Genomic DNA, 24,057 nt, shown 5'->3' on the forward strand with positions numbered 1-24,057 from the left:
TTAAAATTGAAATAAATACCGTAAATATTTTTTTTCCTCAAACTACAAATCATAAATCCCAAAAAAAACAGGGAATTTTGAAGTGGTCTCTTAATTTGTTCCATAGCTCTACTTTGTGTGTAAACAACAAAAACTCTGCATGTTTTGTTTTTGTATTTTCCCCCTTGCAATGACAAGGCTGTGTGTTTATAAGTTGCACTGGATAAAATAATCTGCCAAATGCATAAATGTAAACTGTTTGCAAATTACCCAACACATTTGCCTAAATGTTTAGTATATATCCAAAGCAGTGGCAGCAAAGTCATCCAATTTTGTAAATACTCTTGGCTTAATATTTCATCAGACTGCCAAGATGTGTGACAAAATTTGACTCAAAATAAGCTAAATAACCCTATTACCGTGACCGTTTAGAAGTTTGGCATCAGGAGGATTCTAAATTATTTATTTATTTGTATTTTTTTAAGAACAAAAAAAGAATGATTTTCCTTAGCAAGTACACTTTAAATTGATGAAAAGTGGCAGTTTATTTTTTTTTATTATCTTTGTAATGTCAATAAATCAATACATAAATAAAAAAATAAATAAAAACGGCAATGTTTTCTGATCATCATATAGGACAGCCCTGTAGCTAGCCTGCTGACATTTAAAAAAAATTTAATTACCAAAAACATTTCCTAAAGATTGAGAACAAAAAAATATGAAAAAATACTTAGTTTTTTATTTAAATAATATGACATCATATTACATCATTAGAAAAAAAAAAACAGTAATCTGTTAAAGTTTTAAATTAAAAACTGTAGCCTATTGCTATTTATTAGGCAAATAACAAACTGGCCAGCACAATCAACTTCCTCAGTCAGAATTTATTTGAATAATAGAAAATTAAAATAACAATAATAATAATAATAATAATAATAATAATAATAATAATAATGTAAAGCGTCAGGATTTTTTTAGCATCTGAAAAAAAAAACAGTACATTTTAATATATTTAACAACATTAGCCAAATTAGTATAAAAGTTAATTTGAACACAGGCCGCTTTTGGTGGTTCACACCTTTTTATTGGTAATTTTTTCATTCAAGAATAAGGTCCCAGATTTAAAATAAAAGTTACTTGTAAAATGTTTTCTCTATTTAAAAACAATATACAGTAGGTCAATAGTGAAAGATGACTTCTCTTACATCAGATGCATTTTCTTGCATAGCTGGATGTTGGACTCATGACAAATAATTGTTTGCATTGTCAGCCAACATAGGATTCAGCTTGGTCTTAAAATCTTTTTTTGATGTGTTATTTACACAATTTATGATGACACGGCAGTCAAAATAGGAAAAACGAACTTATAAATGGGACAAATTCTGGGCTTTTGTCAGTGAGGGGTGGGTCTTTCGAACCGCCCTTGTTGCATATAAATATGATTAGTCAAATTATATAATGATTTCTGAAGGATTACTTCAAAAATACAGATTTTATCTGAGGAATTAATTACAATGTACATTTTATTCAAATAGAAAACATTTATTTTAAATAATATGCATGCATAATTTTATTAAGCCACTAATATGCATTTTAAAACTGTAGCAATTTGGGAATAAATAAGGTACCAACAAATACCTTTTTGTATTTCATACCTTTTTTCTGAAGGTTTTGTTGAGTAAAATATATAAACACAACTTATTTCAAAATTATTGAAAAAAATCTTAACAAAACCAAACCTTTTATTTTTTACAATGATTACTGGACGCTATATACTGTATGATAAAAAATAAAGATCTAATGCAGTAAAGTTATGCAAAAATAAATCAGCACACAACCATTTGCATTGGATATGTAACTGGATATATTTAAATCAGCTGCCGTTGAATAATTTTAACACCAACTGACAGTAAATGCCACTCACTAACCACGTTACCTCCATAATACACCCCATAAAGCATTTACAAGTCAAACATAAGAAAAAAAAAAAAAAAAAAAACATGTCGAGTGCTTTTCTTCATCCAATTGTGATGGGTCTTAATGGATTTTTGAAAGTGTTTGTGTGCGTGTGTATAAAAGATGAATGTGCATTACTAAAGTAAAGCAAATGTTAGTGTGTGTTGTCAGTCTGTTGTGTTATAAGGAGTGGGATTTGCTATGGACTCACAGTCAAGTATCTTGCATCCAAATCCACCTTCTTTTCCAGCTCCGACAGCAGCTCATTGTGGAAACATTTCAACTGCAAGCAAGCAAACAAAACAAATGCACATTATTAAAAAAATGTTTTTTTTTAATAACCAGAAAACACATATTTGTACAGAATAATATATACTGGACAACATGTCAAAGAATGTCATGGATTCAGTGCACTACTGACAGCTTTAGTATAACTTTGTCCTAACTAGATGTGACACTGCAGCATACAATAAAATATTTCAATAAACAATAACATTTTTCTTGTTTTTATTTCTGTATTGTCAGCAGTTTATTTATTTATTTATTTAATAATTTTTTTAATGCTGTGGCTGGACACATGACAAAAACGATGGCAATGATAATCTCAACCATTGGTTATGCTTTCTATTTAGAGTTAAATGTAATAATAATACACTTTATTTATAATGCACTTTTCTAAAACTCAAAGTGCTACAAGAAATACAATAACAAATCAAAAATGCAGAGAATTACTTGCATAAAATTTCTTCAGCTCTGAAATCTGGACTTTACTAGAACTTAAGCAGATTTGACACAATCTATATTGTAAAAGCACTATATAAATAAATCCCAGTAAGAAGTCAGAAGTCAAACTACAATAATAAAACAATAAAGAACAACAAATAAGCAAAATGTTACAAATTGCATAAAAGTGACAGTGATGAACACAAATTAAATGCTTTGCTAAAAAGATGTGTCTTAAGAAGCTTCTTAAAACAATCAAAAGAAACTGCATTCTTGATAATTGTGGGCAATGCAATCCATAATTTAGGCGCACGATAATAGAAAGCCCTATCTCCCATGTTTTTTTTTTTTAATCTAAAAAGTGAGTCCACATGCAGAACGAAGACAGCAAGTAGGAGTAGAAAAAGTCAACATTACAAATGTTATCTGGAGCTAACCCATGAACTGCTTTGTAGGTTAAAATCAAAGTCTTAAAATCTGTATGTGACTGAACAGGGAGTCAAATGAATGTGAATGTAGCTACAATGAACTTCTGATCTTGAAAAAAAATTAATTAACGGAAACATAAATATTAAAACAGAGAACGCAATTTGATTCAACAAGTATATTCTATGACACAAATTATTTTCTTTATAGACTGTTGTAGCTCCTATTAATATCCAAATACACTTTATATACAATTTCTGTTTCTTTTTATGGTGGAGAAGATTCTTTGAATGATTAAAATGATTAAACTTTACATTAAGAAGGCATTTTTTAAATATTATTTTTTTAAATTCTCTTTTTTAGTAACCGTTCACTGAAAGGTTCTTTTGGGCAACCAAGATTAGTCTTAAAATCAATTCTGGAATATATATACAGTTGAAGTCAGAATTATTAGCCTCCCTTTGAATTGTTTTTTCTTTTTTAAATATTTCCCAAATGATGTAACAGAGCAAGGACATTTTCACAGTATGTCTGATCAAAAATTTTCCTTCTGGAGAAAGTCTTATTTGTTTTATTTCAGGTAGAATAAAAGCATTTTTCAATTTTTTAAGGTCAAAATTATTAGCCCCTTTAAACTATATACTTTTTTGATAGTCTACAGAACAAACCATCATTATAAAATAACTTGCCTAATTGCCCTAACCTGCCTAGTTAACCTAATTAACCTAGTTAAGCCTTTAAATGTCACTTTAAGCTGTATAAAAGTGTCTTGAAAAATATCTAATAAAATATTATTTACTGTCATCATGGCAAAGATCAAATAAATTAGTTATTAGAAATGAGTTATTAAAACTATTATGTTTAGAAATGTGTTGAAAAAATCTTCTGTTTAATCTTCGTTAAACAGAAATTGGAGAAAAAAATAAACAGGGGGCTAATAACTCAATGCAAATAATGCTTATATTCAAAACAACAAACATTTTTATGTTGCTTTAACTTATTTTAATAATTTAAACAGGTTTTAACTACACTAAGGTTTAAAAATCATTTCTAAACAAACTAATTTCTAAGCTTAGCTTAATATTTTTCAGCCAATTTGATTGATTTAACCTGAGAAGTACTAATTTTGTACTTCTAATAATGTTAAAATGCTCCACATTTATGACTGCACTGTGCTAATGTCTATACTATCTTCCAATGTGATATTCTGTGCTTTTTGATTGATTTCATAACACCTCATAGCTGTATCATATCTGATGTGGACAGGTGGACAGATTGTCATTGGGATGTAGTTACAGAATACAGTAATAATGTTTATAAGCACAAACAATAATAACTCATGCATGTTTAAAAAGGGCTTTGAACTAAGAAATCGAAATTTGCCACGATACTGTGAAACATAAGCGGTTGAGGTGTTAAAAGCATCCTACAAATTTCAAAACTGAAAACGGTCCCATTAGAGCAAAATCAGTAATTGTAAAATAAGTCACTTTATTACATAAGTCTCTAAACTCTGCCTCCACAGATTATGATTACCTTCTGCCACTTCTACATCCCTGCCTGTTTAGCTCTGCCCACTTATTCATGAATATAAAAGATAAATAATGAGATGTAATGTCAAATTACATGTACAAATAACGGCAATCAATCCCAACATTAGAAAAGAGAGGACAACTCTATTTTTAACCCTTTATTGGACAAAAAGACCTACTTCATTGACAATGATTGCAATATAAACTGTTTTTAGTCGTAATAGTTCAAAGGTCTTGTAATAAACACCAGTGACACTCCAGGGATGTTTCAATAAATTTTTTTTATTAGTAATAAAATGTGATCATGAAATATGATCATGTTCAGACTATTAGATCTGACAAAAATGGCTCATCACATAATTTTGAGTTTCTACGTTTTTATAACATACACCTATATTTTTAATGGTTAACAACGTTGGAAACATACAGAAAGCCCTCCTTTTAAACAATGGTTAAAAGAATTGTCTTATTACTTGGCATTGTAAAATATACGTATATATTAAGAGAAAACTTCAAAATATGAAATCCTTTTGTAGGATTTCTGAAGAAAGCTGATACGAATCTTCTGCCCATATAACTTGTCTCTTGCATCAACTGCTGATAATATACCATTGTTTTGATAACTTTATATTGAATGTGTTGTACATGTATTTATTTAATTGTATTTAATTGTGTGTCACTTTGTTTTCTTTAATACATGTTAAAAGTTCCTAAAAAACAAAGACAGTTGAAAAAAAAACTTGTTAATGTTTAAAGAGCACCTATGATGAAAATCATCTTTTGGGAGCTGTTTGGGCAGAACTGTGTGTAGGTATAGTTTGTCCACAGTCATATTGGGGTGAAATAAAGACATTTTTTTTTTTCCTGAAGTTAAAATAGGATCTGAATCCCTCCCATTTTAGGTCCACCGCAAAAAAAAAACATTTTGAGGTTTGACAGCCGCATATTAACATCACTCCATACTAATGTATAATCATATTCACAACAAGACAGGACGTATGCAAAGGAACTGGGATTACAAGATCTGCTGAGCTCTCTGTGATCGTCAATCATCATCAAATGTGATCAAGAATGAGTTTTACAAGTTTAAAATGTTTTTAAAACAGTGCATGTTTGTAATAAATTACAGCGATTTTTCCGTCTTTACATTATCACAGCCACGTGTCAGTCCAATTATAAAAGAAGACGCTTCAATCCTGGTTTGTGGACGTTAGATCAGGTTTATTTTGTACAAATAACATAACATATCCATACAGCAGTGGATATAATTGTGTATCCTGTCACATTTGTCGTGAAAAAACAGTGCACAGTTAAATGCACACGCTGTGAGTGTCTGTTTCTGTGCGTAAACTGTGTAATGACATTGTGTGTGACTCATCGTTGCAGAAAGGCTTGAATTAACACCACAACAAATAATAATCATTGGGGAAGTTCTTTCTGTAGTATTTCCTTCAAATTTCACGTGAGATCTGCTTGCTTCCTGTCTGTCATTGTGCTGCTTATCCGACACAGTTGGAGATTGAGACACACTCTAACCAGCACGTGGGAATGGTTGGCAGGGAGAACAAGCATTAAAGCCACAGGCTACAAAAACAGCTACATTGTGTTCAGAACAGAAAATTTGAATATACTGAAAAGTATAATAAATTATCTGATGGGTGTTTTGAGTTGGAACTGTATGGACACATACTGGAGACACAAAAAAAAAACTTATCTTAAATCTGGAAAAAGGGGTAAAGTAGGTGCCCTTTAAACGTGCAAAACTGACAGCAAATCATACAAGTAGGTGTCTAATTCAGAGTCCACAGTTTATCACACCTATTTAAGCTGTGTGTTCTAATGAGGGTTGTCAAAAAAGACAAAAGAAAATAGTCTATTACTGTGAAATTACGATGATTTTGTGTGTAAAAAACCTTGATAGCATTTTGAGTGGACCTCAGAGAACAGCAAAAACTATTTAAAAAGACAGTTCATGACCCATTTAAAGATTATGTTGTGGCTAATTGGAAGTAAACGGAACTAAACTTGGCCTCCAAGAGCACGAGGGTGGAAGATTGTGCTTTTATTTAGCAGTTACATTAATTAATTAATAAAATTTCTTTATTATTTGAACAGAATTTTCAATGCAACTCACATGGGTGCAACTCGATGTAAACAGAGCTTTACAATTTAACAAACTAGATTTGACTCATCTTTAATAAGCAAACATATATGGAAAACTCATTAAAAATCCAATTCATCTTAAACAAATCCCTTCATAAAGAGGCAAAATGTAGGATGTTAAAAAAAAACACACCATATCCTCTAACTGCACTTGAATCTGCCGGTGAACCTCGGCCATCTGGAAAAGCACATCCCCTGCGGAGAAGAAGGACACATGTCAGTTAAAACAGCGGAAAACAGGAAATGACCTCATGATCATGTGACTCAAGTGAGAACAAATGTAAGTGAGACTAAAGAGACAGATCGAGTTTGGGTGGAGCAGGAAATAGAAAGAAAGTAGGAAAGAGAGGACAGAGAAATCCCAGCGTGCATTACAACCATGCCATCACACTGAACATACACACACACACACACGCACACACGCACACACGCACACACGCACACACACTACAGAAGGGCAAACACAGAGACAATGACACGCTCAAAGACACCAAACACAGAAATGAACAGTGGAATGAACGGATGGAGAACAAACTCACTCAGATCATGAGCAAAAAACGCAAAACATTGCAAAACAGGGTTAAAATACTGATTTCACTGAGAAAAATGGAAGTTTCGTCATTATTTTGAGTTCATCATATGTCATTATGTGTCTGTGGAAAGATATCATCTGATTTTAATTAGAGCTAGGTGCTGAAATGATTTTATATGCACACTAAGTTCTCTGATATCATTTTCACTCAACAAAGGGATGAAATGTGTTTGAAAAATCTTTTATTTATGCTTCATTTGTGCCACATGGACTGCTTATGAATTTATGTGAATCGTGCACAACAGAAGTGCAACAAAAACTTTTTTCTAAAAATATATAATTCTAAATTGTATTTTTGTGCATATATTCCACAGGAAACAGTAACTACATATGAGTTCACATTAAGTTAGATTATCACAAAATGATGACAAAATTTACATTTTTGAGTATGTTTTTTTCTTTTAAAGTGCCCCTATTATATTTTCACAGGTTTTTAATTTAGTTTTGGACATTTGAAAAACACTGACTTTCTGACAATCTTCTCTGATTGGGCAGATGATCGAACCTGTCTTCTGTGATTGGTTGACTGATAACACCATGTTTAAATTTAACACTCATAACTATTACCTGAATTTCAACTTTTTCAACATCACAAGTATCTGATACAAATGATAACAATGGCCTAAATTTTTCCATATCAATTTGAGTTTTAGGTGGCATTTACAGTAGCGTGTTTTTGTTTTAATGATGTTTTAGAATGAAAGTTCTCCATCTTGCTTTTTAAAATACAAATATATTCAGCTAACAAAGGTTACATTTATTAAGACAATTTCACACTTGCTTTATATGTACAATACTCTCATTAATTTCAGACTCAAATCATTGTTTTCATACATGTGTGAAATTGTCTTAATAAATGTAACCCTTGTTAGCTGAATATATTTGTATTTTGCTACTCTGCTTCGAAATGATTAATCTACAGCTGTTTAATTTATTTGCACTATTCAGGGACAGTACATTATAAGTAACAAAACAAATGAAGTAATCCCTTTGTTTGGGGAAATGTAATCCAGTTACAGTAACTGATTACTTTGTTAATTACACCCGACACTGTTTTTTGCCCACACAAAGCAAATTGTAAAGCCAATGAAGACCATAAACTGATATTAAAAGTATGCAGATTTGCTAGAAACCTATGGTATAAAGGTTTGTCTAGAAAATAAGACTGAAATAAAGTATTTAGGACTCGGTAGGACTTCAGGCGGTTCAAAATTGCCACACTTTGATCTTAATTTGATCTTTTGACACTTTAATTTTAGAAAGCATAGAAAGCTAATATGCCATAAAGCAAAACAGGGGCACTTTAAACAAACCCAAAACCTCTCGCTTAACATGACTGTAAATCAGAAGAGTCTTCTCTCCAGTGTTTCTTCTGCAGGCTGACTGTCAGAAATCAATGCAAAGTGTAAAGAAAACTGAAAAAAAAGAGGGAGGAAATAAACCAAAGTGAGGCCATGCAGCTGGTGGAAGTTTGTGTTGTTTTCTTATACCTACATGCTGCTGCTTCTGAATATGCAATGCATTGTGAAGAAAGGAACAGACAGTGAGCAGAGCACAAAGGAGACCCGGTGAGACACTGTGAAAAAAACACACAGCAATGGAGGACAACAGCGAAACCGCCCTTAACTCAAGCATGATGGTACAGGAAGAGTCTCAAAGCACAGGGGCAGAGTAGATCCATAACACTTCACACTACTGAACACTAGACAGTCCAGTGAAACAACACACATCAGATCCCGGCACATTTGTTCACACCATATATGATATTGAAGAGCTCTAGGTAAGGATTATTGGACAGCTGATTATTCTGAGAAAGTTGATAACTGGTTCAGAGTTTGGCATTAGCTGCATTTCCATCATAACGTGAAGAGATAGAAAAAAAATTTAATAAAAAAATTCCCCGAAAATATGAATTAGGTGCATTTTCATCAAGTTGTTAGAGTGGATGACTAGTATTGGTAACCTACACTCACCGGCCACTTTATTAGGTACACCTGTCCAACTGCTCATTATCGTAAATTTCTAATCAGCCAATCACATGCCAGCAACTCAATGCATTTAGCCATGTAGACATGGTCAAGACAATCTACTGTAGTTGGAAGAAAGGTGATTTAAGTGACTTTGAATGGGGAATGTTTTTGATATTTCAGAAACTGCTGATCTCCTGGGATTTTCATGCAAAACCATCTCTTGGGTTTACAGAAAATGGTACAAAAAAGAAAAATTATCCAGAGAGCAGCAGTTCTGTGGGCGCAAATGCCTTGTTGATGCCAGAGGTCAGAGGAGATGGCCAGACTGGTTCAAACTGATAAAAAGGCAACAGTAACTCAAATAACCACTCGTTATAACCAGGGTACGCAGAAGAGCATCTCTGAACACACAATAGCAGCAGAAGACCACAGAGTGTGAATGGCCAGACTGGTTCAAACTGATAAAAAGCAACAGTAACTCAAATAACCACTCGTTATAACCGGGGTATGCAAAAGAACATCTCTGAACACACAACAGCAGCAGAAGACCACATCGAGTGTCACTCCTTTTAAGTTAAAAACAGGAAACTGAGGGTACAATTCACACAGGCTCACCAAAATTAAACAACAGAAGATTGGAAAAGCGTTGCCTGGTCTGATGAGTCTCAATTTTTGCTGCAACATTCAGATGGTAGGGTCAAAATTAGGCGTTAACATGAAAGTATAGATCCATCCTGCCTTGTATCAATGGTTCAGGTTGGTGGTGTAATGGAGTGGGGGATATTTTCTTGACACACTTTAGGTCCATTAGTGCCAATTGAGCATCGTGTCCACGCCACAGCCTACCTGAGTATTGTTGCTGACTATGTCCATCCCTTTATGATCACAGTGTACCCCATCTTCTCATGGCTACTTCCAGCAAGATAACGCGCCATGTCAAAAATCTTGAATCATCTCAGACTGGTTTCTTAAACATGACAATGAGTTCATTGTACTCAAATGGCCTCCACAGTCACCAGATTTCACCCCACTAAAGAACCTTTGGCATGTGGAGGAACGGGAGATTTGCAGCCGACAAATCTGTAGCATCTGTGTGATGCTATCATGTCAATATGGACCAAAATTTCTGAGGAATATTTCCAGTACCTTGTTAAATCTATGCCAAAGGATTAAGGCAATTCTGAAGGAAAAATGCGGTCCAACCTGGTACTAGTAATACCTACTAGTAATGTACCTAATAAAGTGCCCAGTAAGTGTAGCAACCAACAGTAAACAAAGCATAATGAAGACAGCAGTTTATTTGGCAAAAGTTTTTCTATCTCCCATTATTTGCACTTACTCTTTTTCACACACACACACAAATCAGATTTTGTCCAAAAAAAAATGTTCTGGCAAATAAAGCTCTTTAAAAAAAATACTACTTTAAAAATATTCGTCTTTTTTTTATTATATTTAGAAGACAAACAGAGATTTAAAAACTGTAAAGGGACTATTTTATTTTTGTATATATTCATACTTACAACAACACAATATGTTTTTGTAACATTAGTAAAAACAGACAGGGAGTGCTTTCTCTTTCTGAGTTTTCTGTCAACATGACTGGCAAATGTGTAGATAAAAAAACAAAAAACAACTGAATCTCCTTAAATATTTGCTTCACAGACATGAGAGACGTACCTGCAAAAAGCCTGACATGTTCAGTTTTAAATGAAACCACTTATTTGTCATTTGGTAACCCATTGGCATTGGTAACCCATTGGAATTAGTAACCCAAGGTTATCCAAAATTTTCGGTAATTCGGTAAAGAGCAACATGAAGATTTTTCACAATCTCTCATTTTGTGAAGCACCTTTTAAAGCTTCAGTCAACACAACACTAACTGGAACACTAAACAAGCAATCTTACTTAGCCTCTCTTCTTCTCCTCATTTCACATTTAAACCTGCAAGACAAACTCACAGTTGACACTTAATCAGTCCAGCAATTCCACAGGGACAAAGCTGCATAACACAGGAGCACAAAGTGTCTGGACTCAGAATAAAGGGAACACAAGCCTACTTTAATAAGAGCATTCTGGTCATTCACTCCTTCATTTGCTTTTATTCTGTATATAATTCATACTCTCCCATCATTGGAGGCATTACTGTAAGAGTGATAACCAATTTAGAGAAATAGAAAATCACAAGAGTGAAAGCGGTAACTATGTGGGCGGTTGATGTGCGATGCTTTTTATCTGTTCATCTGTTCATCTAATCAAATGGTGGGCAACATGTTTCTACAGTATTTCAACACTAACATTAGGTAACATCGTTGCCTAACAATGATTCGTTTTACAGCATTTTTAATAATGGTGAGTGAACTAATAAAACAATTAAACATAACAGTATATGCAGAATTCCACACGAATAAATGCTGCTGTGTTATCCTTCACTATTAGTTCTTGCTAACCAAGTACTTGCTTCATTTATTTTATATCTTTCATATTGGTGTGGTAATTGTGCCACCTGACATTTCACAACCTGGACTAATCTGGCGTTGTCTTAAAAAATTATCTGATATATTAGGAGAATTATCTATCCATCCATCCATCATCATTTTGCTTTATGTATTGATCATTTATTTGTTTGGTTTGCTGGGTTTTTTATTTTTATTTGCTTGTTTTGCTGGTTAATTTATTTGATTGTTAATTTATTTGCTTGGTTGTTTTTGCTGACTCATTTATTTAGCTTGTTTGCTTGTTTATGTATTGATTATTTATTCATGTATTTGTTTGTATGTTTTGTTGGTTTATTTATTTATTTGCTTGTTTTGCTGGTTTATTTATTTAGTTTGTTTGTTTGCTTGTTTGTTGCTGGTTTATTTATTTAGCTTGTTTTTGTATTGATAATTTATTTATCAATGTATTTGTTTGTTTGTTTGTTTTTGTTGGTTTATTTATTTATTTATTTGCTTGCTTGTTTATGTATTTATTTATTTGTTTGCTTGCTTGTTTTTGCTGGATCGTTTATTTATTTATTTGCTTGTTTTGTTGGTTTATTTATTTTAATTGTTTGTTTGTTTGTTTATTTAATTATTTGCTGTTTGTTTGTTGCTGGTTTATTTTGATTGTTTATGTATTGGTAATTTATTTATTCATGTATTTGTTTGTTTGCTTGTTTTTGTTGGTTTATTTATTTGCTTTGTTGGTTTATTTATTTTACTTGTTTGTTTGTTTTGCTGGTTTATTCATTTTACTTGTTTGTTTGCTTGTTTATTTATTTGCTTGTTTGTTTGTTGCTGGTTTATTTATTTTACATGTTTGTTTGTTTATGTATTTATTTGCTTGCTTGTTTGTTGCTGGTTTATTTTGCTTATGTATTGGTAATTTATTCATGTATTTGTTTGTTTGCTTGTTTTTGTTAGTTTATTTATTTGCTTATTTTGCTGGTTTGTTCATTTTACTTGTTTGTTTCTTTTTTTATTTATTTGCTTGTTTGTTTGATTGATTTATTTGGCTTTTTTTTGTTTGTTTTTGCTGGTCTATATATTGATATTTTATTCATTTATTTGTTTGTTTGTTCGGTTGGTTGGTCTATTTATTTATTAAGATGACTGCTTTCTTTCATCTGAGAAATATTGCTAAGTTACGAAGTATGCTCTCCATCTCAGAAGCAGAAAAGCTAGTTCATGGTTTTATGACTCGGCGGGATTATTGTAATGCTCTGTTCGCTGGTTGCCCAGCATCCTCTATAAGCAAACATCAGCTAGTACAAAATACAGCTGCCAGAGTTCTTACCTGCTCTAGAAAATTTGATCATATCACCCCAATTTTATCCTCCTTACACTGGATGCCTGTTAAGTTTTGTATTGATTTTAAAATATTACATCTTACCTTTAAAGCTTTAAATAATCTAGCTCCTGTTTATCTAACCAACCTCCTGTCTCGCTATAATCCAACCCGCTCTTTAAGATCTCAAAAATCAGGGCTTCTAGTAGTACCTATAATAGCAAAGTCGAGTAAAGGAGGTCGAGCCTTCTCATTTATGGCTCCTAAACTCTGGAATAGCCTTCCTGATAATGTCAGAGGCTCAGACACACTCGCGCAGCTCAAAACTACATTAAAGACCTATCTTTTTAGCAAAGCATACACTCAGTGCATCACATAACGGTATGATACATGAATGTGCTCCATGCATCTCGTTTATATACACTATGAACAGCAGCTACACTAATTATTCTCTTTATTCTCTATTTCGACCTGGGGATACTCATTGCGAGGCCCCCAGAGATTATGCAGGCCACTGATGCGATCCAAGACCTGCGAAGAGATGATCCTAAGGTTTCCAAAATCCTGGATCAGGCCATATCCTGAGCAGCTGCTGTGGTGGTCATGAAGGAGTAGAGAGCCTGCGTCTGATTCCTGTGACACTCCAGGGACAGCAGAGTCTTCCCTGATGTCCAGCGTTCTCCAGCCTCCGGTGCCTAGACTGCAACTCTGCACAAGACGTTTGGCCATAGGAGAAATGGTCATGCCCAACTGAGCCTGGTTTCTCAAGTTTTTTTTTTTATCCTTCACTTTCACCAATTGGTGAAGTTTTTTCCTCGCCGCTGTCGCCTCTGGCTTGCATGGTTCAGGACTTGTAGAGCTGCGCATCGATGGATTACTCTTCAGTGTTTGAACTCTCAGCAGTGAATATTAAACCACACTGACCTGAACTGTTTATTCATTTATTTGCTTTCATTTATTTATTTCTTTATTTATTTATTTGCTTGTTTGATTTACTGGTTTATTTATTTTGCTGGTTTATGTGGAATGTTGCATTAAATGATTTTGATTTCAAGATAAAAAAACACCAACTTACAAATAAATAAATAAATAAATAAATAAATAAATAAACACTTCAACGATAAGAAAAAATAAAAGCAATGCACTATTTTGACTCAATTATTCAGTGATTTTCTAAATAATAATCAGAATGACTTCAATGGCTTGATTGCAATTAATCAAGCTGAAACACGCCAACGTTACATGCAGTCAATCAGGGGTCTGATTAAACAGGCATTTAGTGCAAAATGAAGACAAATCAGACTCACTCATTAGTCTGCAGGCACACAGTAGGACAGCTCAACCAGCTTAACCGCTTAACCAGGCTGACCTCCTGACTGATCATTATGGACAGGTAACCAATGCAGCACTACAACTTGACATCAGCACACACACACAGACAGACACTACAGCACTCAATCTCATTATGCACACACACAGTTCACACACAACTTTAAATAATTGACATCTCAATTAACTCACAAAACATGCAGGTCATCTGATAAATTAGTATATGTTTAATTGTTGGTTAAACTGTTAGTATGCATGCTTACTGTATCCACAATGTATATATTTTATAAATCTAATTTAATACATGCTGTTTTCAATTTCATATGCATAAAATAACACACACACACACACAGAAAAAAATGTATTTTTTATTTGCTTGTTTTGCTGGTGTGTCTTTATATTTATTCTTTTATTTTTTGGGAATGTTGCATTTGGTTATATTTATTTATTTTGTTAGTTTATTTATTTGGCTGATGTATTTACTCTATTTGTATGCTTATATATTTATTTATTCATTTATTTGTTTTTGGAATGTTACATTGGGTTTATATTTATTTATTTTGTTAGTTTATTTATTTGTTTGATTTGCTGGTGTATATATATATATATATATATATATATATATATATATATATATATATATATATATATATATATATATATATATATATATATATATATATATATATATTTGTTTTTGGAACGTTGCAAATAATATAATTATTTATTTTGTTAGTTTGTTTATATGTTTGTTTGTTTGTTTTGCTGGTGTATTTGCTTTGTCTATATATTTATTCATTTATTTGTTTTTAGAATGTTGCACTGGGCTATAATTATTTATTTTGTTTGTTTGTTTATATGTTTGTTTGTTTGTTTTGCTGGTGTATTTGCTTTGTCTATATATTTATTTATTTATTTATTTATTTATTTGTTTTTGGAATGTTGCATTGCGTTTATTTATTTATTTTGTTTGTTAGTTTTGATGGTGTATTTCCTTTGTTTATATATTTATTTATTCTTTTATTTATTTTTGGAATGTTGCATTGGGTTATATTTATTTATTTTGTTAGTTTATTTATATGTTTGTTTGTTTCTTTTGCCTGTGTATTTACTTTATTTATGTGTTCATTTGTTTGTTTTTGGAATGTTGCATTGGATTATATTTATTTATTTATTTATTTTGTTTAATTATTTGTTTTTGGAATGTTGCGGTAGATTACATTGATTTTCAAGATGAAACTATTTATAAATAAATAAATAAATAAATAAATAAATAAATAAATAAATAAAGCTAATTGACGGCTGGAGGTTCCTTGAGCAATATAGGTGATATATAAAATAAATGTATGATTATTATTATTATTACTTTTCTCAAAACAACAACAAAAAAAAACCCAAAAATGCTGGATTATTCAACATTTGTTCAACTCATTGACTTTATAATAACTCTGTAGACTAATTATTAAGCTATCAGCATTGGCCTCTCACATTTTTGTGATTTGGCGCTTTAAATTAATCCAATTTGGGACAATAAATATCAAATATAGCTGATACAATGGTGCATACAACATGGTGGAGGTAAGGCAAAGATGGGGGGAGTGAATCAAACTGCAGTAAAGTTTATTATTAAACCCAAAGAACAAGAAGGGGAAATGTGACAGAAAAAGGAAGAGCTAACAACAACAAACAAACCAAGACTGAAATAAATGGGCTCATAGATAATGATAATAATAAGTTAATAAGATAACAAGGAGGCAGAGACAGCTAAAACAAATTAGGGAGTAGCCTGTGGGTATATATTGACTAAATTTGAATTAACCCTTATGAAATGGCATTATGTATAATAGACAGATAAGATGGATAGATTAATAGATAGATCATTCAATCACTCACTCATTCAGATAATTTATTCATTTATATATTCCTTTGTTCGTTCATTCATTGCTAAATAATGATGTAGAAGTTCAACTACAGCATTTAAAGATCACTCTTAAAACTCAAAATGCTGTACATCTAGACACATAGCTTTCTTATTAAAAAATATGGACACAACCAAATGCCCCTGACTGACTGATATCAACCTTCAGATCATTTATTCACTTTGTAAGCAGCTCTGAGCAGAAACTCAGATTCTGTTCAGCTCGGAATCAAAGGAAACTAAGAGTGTAGCTGTTATCAAATTAATAAATGTCAGCAGAATATTGTCTATATTTGAAACAATATATCTGATATGAGGCCTTTGATGTGGTATGCTGGTGTAGGGGTGTAGTGTTGCTGTTTTGTTTTATTTTGCAGTGAAAGCATGTCTCATCCTGGACATTTCTGACAGGAGCTATTTGTGTGGTGGTGTGTGTGTGTGTGTGTACACATGTTCAGCTCTTTAAAACACAACTGTGACGTCTGCATTCCTGTTGATGCAGGACTGGCAGACCGCAAAACAGGTATGGGCACTGCAGACAGACACACTGCAACACAGATATGCACACACGCATGTGCACACACTAGTATAACTCTTATTGAAAACAACGGCCAATTTAGAATTTCAAATAATAATTTGAATATGATTTTTATTTTAAAGACATTTGATTTTCAAGGATGACCTATCAACAGAAATCACACATGCACACACACACACACACACGCATAACCAAATAATAAAATATGTAAATAATAATAATAATAATAATAATAATAATAATAATAATAATAATAAAATATGTAAATAATAATAATAATAATAATAATAATATTAATAATAATAATAATAATAATAATGATAATAATAATAATAATTATTATTATTATTATTATTATTATTATTATTATTTTGATTATTATTATTATTATTATTATTATTAGTGTTCATATAATTATTTAATGTAATTTATTATATTCATATACAGTTACATTTACATATTATTATTATTATTATTATTATTATTATTTTTTTTTTTTTTTTCATTCATTCATTTTCTTTTTGGCTTAGTCCCTTATTTATTAATCGGGTCGCCACAGCGGAATGAAGTCAACTTATCCAGCATTTGTTTTATGATGCGGATGCCCTTCCAGCTGCAACCCATCACTGGGAAACACATACACACTTATTCACACACAGACATACACTACAGTACGGACAATTTAGCCAACTCAGTTCACCTGTACCACATGTCTTTGGACTGTGGTGGAAACCGGAGCACCCAGAGGAAACCCACATGGACACAGGGAGAACATGCAAACTCCACACAGAAACGCCAACTGACACAGCCGAGGTTCGAACCAGTGACCTTCTTGCTGTGAGGCGACAGCACTACCTACTGTGCCACTGCGTCGCCAATTATTATTATTATTATTATTATTATTAATGTAATTTATTATATACATCTACATATAAATATTATTATTATTATTATTATTATTATTATTATTATTACTATTATTAATAATAATATTAATGTAATTTATTATATTCATATACATATACTTATTATTATTATTATTATTATTATTATTATTATTATTATTATTATTATTACTACTGAGAATGTTATTATGTGAACAAAAGATCCTACAAATATTTTACATTCAGAAAATTATTATTGGGAAACTCAAAACTCTGCCACAACGATAAATGTTCTTATCAATTGAAAACAAACAAGAAGTGAATTAAAGTAGTAAAGCGACAACTACTAATATTTTCATTTCTTCCTCACAATCTCCAAGAAGTGCAGTGAACAATAGACACTTGTCAGTCAGCAGAACAGGTTCTCTTGGGAAAATCTGCACCTGCAGTCTTGCATGTCTGTACTTGGACAGAAATATGCTTGTAAAAAAAAAAAAAAAAAAACACTAGTCAAATCAAGGTCCCTGTACTTCCTGTCCTGATCTCACCTCTATATGCAAACATGAGTTCAGTACATCTGAAGTGCAGGAGTTTCGTCACCGCCTGTGAAAGAAGCGCAGGCCGCCGCAGGCAAACCTGACAGGCCCAACCAGTCTGGGAGGAGGAGGAGGAGGACGAGTGAATCACTGACAATGGTCAAGTGTGCGTCGCTGCAGGGAATCAGGAACACTCGAAACGCTGCGGATTCCAGCCAAACCCACACTCAAGAACAAAATGGAGGACTTCGAGGATCAGCTAAACATTAATGGATCAGCTGCTTTGCAAATTACATCACTCCCCACGGTGCTGCAACTGACAATAACACGCATCCCATGGTGCATCTGGTGAATCGCAAAGTGCTTAGTTATATCACACTGTGTTGTGGAGAGTTTCCTCATATAACAAAACAACAAATAAACACTTAATTTGTTTGTTCTAGTGACTCATTATGACCTACGGTTATGTTTTAAAGCATTTCATTTTACAACGGATTGAATATTTCCCACGTCATATCTATATTCAACGTTTCTGTTGAGATTTTATGAGTAAGCTTTAATTGTCTGTCATCATATTTTTGAAGTCACTACCCTATATATGCACTATTTTTTTTGTAATATAGCCTATACAGTGTTTTTTTACAGCGCATTCTGCATCCTGATTGGCTATAATTGTCAGTCAATCTCCTCCGTGTCTCCTGTACAGTATGCATTTAGCTTGCCAAATGAACTTAAATCTTTAATCTCTAGAGTTCCAACAAGGATGCAAAATGGATTGTATCTGTCCACAGCGAAACCATAGTAAAGGGGGCCGCACACCGGATGCGCCACGCCACGCAGTGCCATGCATTTTAGAATAGTAAACAGTTTTCTATCAGGGTACGCACATAGGCACCGCAAGTCACCAGCTGTCTGCAGTACCCAGCTACGACTCAGGACACAGTTCTTATTTCTTACGCCATTTGAATGATTTCATTTTAAATAACATGTGAATGTGTGCATCTGGTGTTTTAGTTCCAACTGTCATGTGCGCGCCCCATTCGGTGTGCGACCCCCTTAAGGATGGAGTCTGCTTTAGCTTTGTGGATCAGTGAATGCAGGAAAATCCACTTTACGCTGGATGCCAACATTATCCGCACAAAAGCTTTATAAATATTTTTCTGTCAGTGATGAATGTTTGCACCTGACAAAAGGTTTTGATCTTTGGTTTCATTCTATAATAATGGACTTACTTTTTTACATAAAGTTTGAACTTTGAAAGTGTTTAAACGAGAGAGAAGTGTGGATATGTTAATCCCTGTCTGAGAAAACTGTATATAGTGTGTAGTGAGGAGTTTTACAGCCTTAAAACATCTAAAATAGTTGTCGAATTTCACCTATTGTGGGTTATTTTTAGAACGCAATTTCCACAAATAACAAAGGACCACTGTAATTGTGTACGAGTTACTAGACAGCCCGGAAAAGTTCACACGACTTTGTCTGGCAAGCACTTTTGACACCGCAGTGAAAATGTTGTGTATAAGAGTTTAAAAGACATGTCTGAAATCGTGTTTTTGCTATCAGATAGTTATTGTTTTGTTAGAAGAAAGTTGTTAGGCAACAGAAGCACACGTTTTTAAAGGCACTGGAATAAGTAGCAGACGCTGAAATGTCTATGTGGTCAATTTAACTATTAGGCCTTGATCACACTGAACACGTGTTTTGCATTAAGATGAGTTTATTTAAATGGTTTACTAATGTCTGTGAGCGTTTTGTACACCGCTTATGCACCGTGCACGCCTCGTATTTTAAATCACCAGCTGTGCCTCACAATTTTGCCCCAAACACGTAATATCTGAGTGGAAATAGTGAGCCAAGTCAGTTGCATCTTTTTTCATTCTCCAATCAAATGAAAGCATAGGCGGGTTTTCCACAGCAGTATTGAGGTAACAGCAGTAATTGTGCTGTTAAGATGACTACGAAGACTTTTAAAGATTGAGGAGAGGCTAGTGATGTAGATTCCTGAGCTCTATACTCGGGAGATCTAGTTAGTGTTTTGCTATATTAATAAAATAATTGTAGATAGAATAAAAAATAAACACATTTGTGGTTTCCACTGACTGGTACAGTACAGTATGGTACGGGTCGGTACAGATCACCTTTAGCAGGCTTGCATTTCCATTGCCTAAAAGGTACCAAGGGTACAAAGTGGGCGTGGTGTACGACAAAGTTTCAGTCAACGTCATTCTAGCTCAAGGAAATCTCACTCAAAGTAAAGCTGTACAGGTCGTTCACATATCATACGAGAAGCACTTCTCACAAAACAGATGCTTTATACACATAAATACTTGTGTATAAATGTTCATTACTAACCTTTCTATGAAAGACTTGATTATAACTGCAGATCAATTATGCGAAATAGCCTACTGTAACATCTGCATTTATATAAAAATAAATAAATAAATGCAACATATATAAACACGTATATGAGTGAAGTTTCTCTGCAAACCAATAGCGTTTAACTGTGCGTCTAGCTCTGCCTTTAAGTTTCCCTCTTGCTTTGCTAGGTACCCTAAAAAGTGGTACGGTATGGTACAGTTTGCTTTTAGGTACCTTTTGACAGTGGAAACAGCCATAAAAGCATACCGAACCAAACCGTACCGTACGACTCAGTGGAAACCGGCCACAAGGAATAGTCAGGGTACTTAAGTTATGTAAAACAGTAGTTCTACCAATAGCACCCTCTAGTAGATGTAAAACCATTGACAGCATAGTGTTGCGTGTGTTGAATTACGCATGACCAGCGTAACCAATCAAGATGCATCTTAAAACTGTTATGATTATCATCTGGTCTGCCCACAAAACTCATTACTGTGAACTTCAGCCATCTGTATACACTACCTGCTATTCCCCTGGACTACAACTACCATAATGTTTTACTCCCAGAACACTCACTACAGCTGTTACCAATCTGGACTGACACACAGCTGAAAACATTATAAAAACAACATTTACACTATAAACTCCATTCACTTGCGCACCCATTGCTGCATCTAGTTACTCGTCAAGTGCAATTCAAAGCATTTCCCATGTGTTTGCTTTTCTGTGTTTTGATCTCTGGACTGTTTGTGTTTTTGATTGTTTTCTTCCTGCCCTGACCCTCAATTACTCTTTGGATTTTCCCAGTTGTTGCCAGTGCTCCTATTTACCCTTGCCTGTATGACCATCCCTTTTTTAAATAAAGCTGTATTTGGAACTCTACCTTCATTGTTGGCGCACATCTCATAACAAATAAATGGTATTGATGGTTCTTTACACACCATTTAAACATTTAAACATCATTGAAGGTAAAACATTTTACCAATGCATGTGTTTTCTGCCATCAAACCCATGATGTTTATGCTACAACACAACACTCTACCAATCTAGCTATACACAATTCACAAATTTGAGAATTGTTGAAAGCACATAATGCATTATTATTGTATCTTAGGGTAGTGACAATTGACCTAAACAAAGTGATATATCCTGGAGGACGTGTTGGTCGGCTATATATCCAGTTTTCATTCACACATGAAAACAGTGTGAATCATTTTGGCTGCATTGTTGTTTTCAAGTGAACATTCACACTAATGCTATTGCACAACAATAGAAAATCTGATCACAAATTAGTTAAAGTAACGTGTCACTGTGTTTTGACAGGTACATCGTTTTCCTGATGCTTAAAACATGCATTATTCATTGGAAAGTGTTTGCATATTATTTGTGGCACAGTGGCAGTGCATAATACATCACATCATTGACAAGACGACTGATTATTAACATGTGACAATGGTTTTCCACATCATCATCAGTTATATTATCCTGTAAGGACTTATTTATTGTCAATGATGGTATTGTAGTTGTTGTTTTAACAATGTATGAGCTAACATTATTCAGTATGTCACTTGCAAATAGCTAAGAAGAACATGTCTCAAGAATCCAAAAGCATAGACTCTATAATGAAACCTATTAAAATAAAGTCAGAATGACCCTATAAAAATATACAGCAGGTTATGAAACCAAACAACATCTTTGTTAGAGGTTTCATGATTCTGTTTATAAAAAAATGATATAGAATAGTAATATCATGAGCAAGAATGTAGTTTTTTTTTTGTTTTTTTTTCCAAACATGAGTATGATCATCCTTACCATTCAAGTAAAAACAAGTTTAGAAGACTTTTTTGCATCTCACAGCTTCATTTAGGGTTCATGATCAATAAATAAATGAATTCTCTTGCTTTGTTTGTGGATGAATTAGCCTTTTCTAATGAATCATGTGAATGAATGATCTATGAATCAGTCAATAAATCGAGTAATTTACTGGTGGTTTTAGTAGGTGCATTTGACTTGATTCAGCGCTGTGCAGACCGGTCAAAATCTGTCTTAAAGTAGTGCATGCCGGTTAGAAATTGACTGTCACATTTGGCATCAAAGTAACGCGACAGCGCTCCGAGATCAGATGGCAGACTCAGCCGGTGCAGCATCTGCTGTGCGACTGGTAGAGCTGCGATGACGACATCAATATTACACAATTGGCTGGATTCACCAAATGACAACAACCACGTGTTTCGAGTTTATTATTGAACAAATTCCATCTCACAAATTTCAAAACAAACAATTAACTTTTTTTTAACCATCTCTATCTTGTATACATCATGCTTATTAAAAGCAAATATTTTACTGAAGTATCATCTTTTGTTAAATAATTTGTCCAAAAAGGCTAGATTGTTTGCAGAGGTTTAATTTCGACCTTTTTTATACAGACTATTTACTGCATTCAGCTCCATGAACGATTTAAATGTTATATATATATATATATATATATATATATATATATGTGTGTGTAGAGCTCTTTGTGGGAAATTTCTACTTTAAGTGTAGCTCACTTATTTTGGGAATGTCCTTTTGTTCAATCTTATTAGATTAAAGTGCTTTTTTAAAAATGCTTTCATTATCCAAAATAATCTTAATCATTTTTTAAGACAATCAAAACACCTTGTTTTGGGTTTTACACTAATATATTGGAAAGTTTTATATCTACAAATGTAAGTAAACATAAACCCTTTTTAGCATATTAAAACAAGACGTTTTAGCCTAAAGAGTAATCTTTAAACTCCTAGAATTTGTGCTTATTTGTTTTTAATAGGCCTATTGATTTTTATGTTTATATTACCCTCCCGTTCCCCCTTATTTCTCTCATGCGTTTGGTACTTAAATTTAATTCATAATTCCCTTGTTGTTTAAAAATGAACTATAGTTTGTAGAGACTGAATTTAGTTTTATTTTCACTGCAATTTTTTTGTTTTTATAAACAAAAAAAATAAATGATGATGACGCCAGGTGATCAGTCATCATGACTGCCGCAACTTTGAGACCGAAGTGTCTGGCTTGACAGCTCTGTTTTCAACTCCACCCCTGCCTGCACTCGGTTAATCTCGTTGATCACCGGCTGCAGCCGTGGTTCAAGTCCAGTGCAGCTAATGTAATTTTTATCTACCAGTGATGAGCCTAAAACAGCCAGTGTACCAGCAAAAAAAAAAAAAAAAAAAAAAAAAAAACACGATCTCGCGGCAACTCGTAACTTTTTGATTTAATTCAAATGAATTCATTTGATCTCATTTGTACCAGTTAGTACAATTTGCTTATCCCCCAAAGACGGTTGGGTTTCAGGTCAGGATTGAGTGCCACGCCTCCTTTCTAAAATCGTAAATTTTTCGTATGACTG

At 33.2% G+C, this 24,057-nt stretch overlaps 1 protein-coding gene across 1 annotated transcript in view; it reads right to left on the bottom strand.

The window, feature by feature from the left end:
* baiap2a (BAR/IMD domain containing adaptor protein 2a) overlaps nucleotides 1–24,057 on the bottom strand; it is a 259,055-nt gene that overhangs the window by 116,286 nt on the left and 118,712 nt on the right. The window contains exons 4-5 of the mRNA XM_056454140.1: nucleotides 6,913–6,974; nucleotides 2,147–2,218 (exon numbers count right to left, since the gene is read on the bottom strand). Of these exons, the coding sequence (XP_056310115.1) occupies nucleotides 2,147–2,218; nucleotides 6,913–6,974 (134 nt within the window). The remainder of the gene's footprint in view (nucleotides 1–2,146; nucleotides 2,219–6,912; nucleotides 6,975–24,057) is intronic.

This window comes from Danio aesculapii, chromosome 3 (assembly GCF_903798145.1).
Source record: "Danio aesculapii chromosome 3, fDanAes4.1, whole genome shotgun sequence".
NCBI lineage: Eukaryota > Metazoa > Chordata > Actinopteri > Cypriniformes > Danionidae > Danio > Danio aesculapii.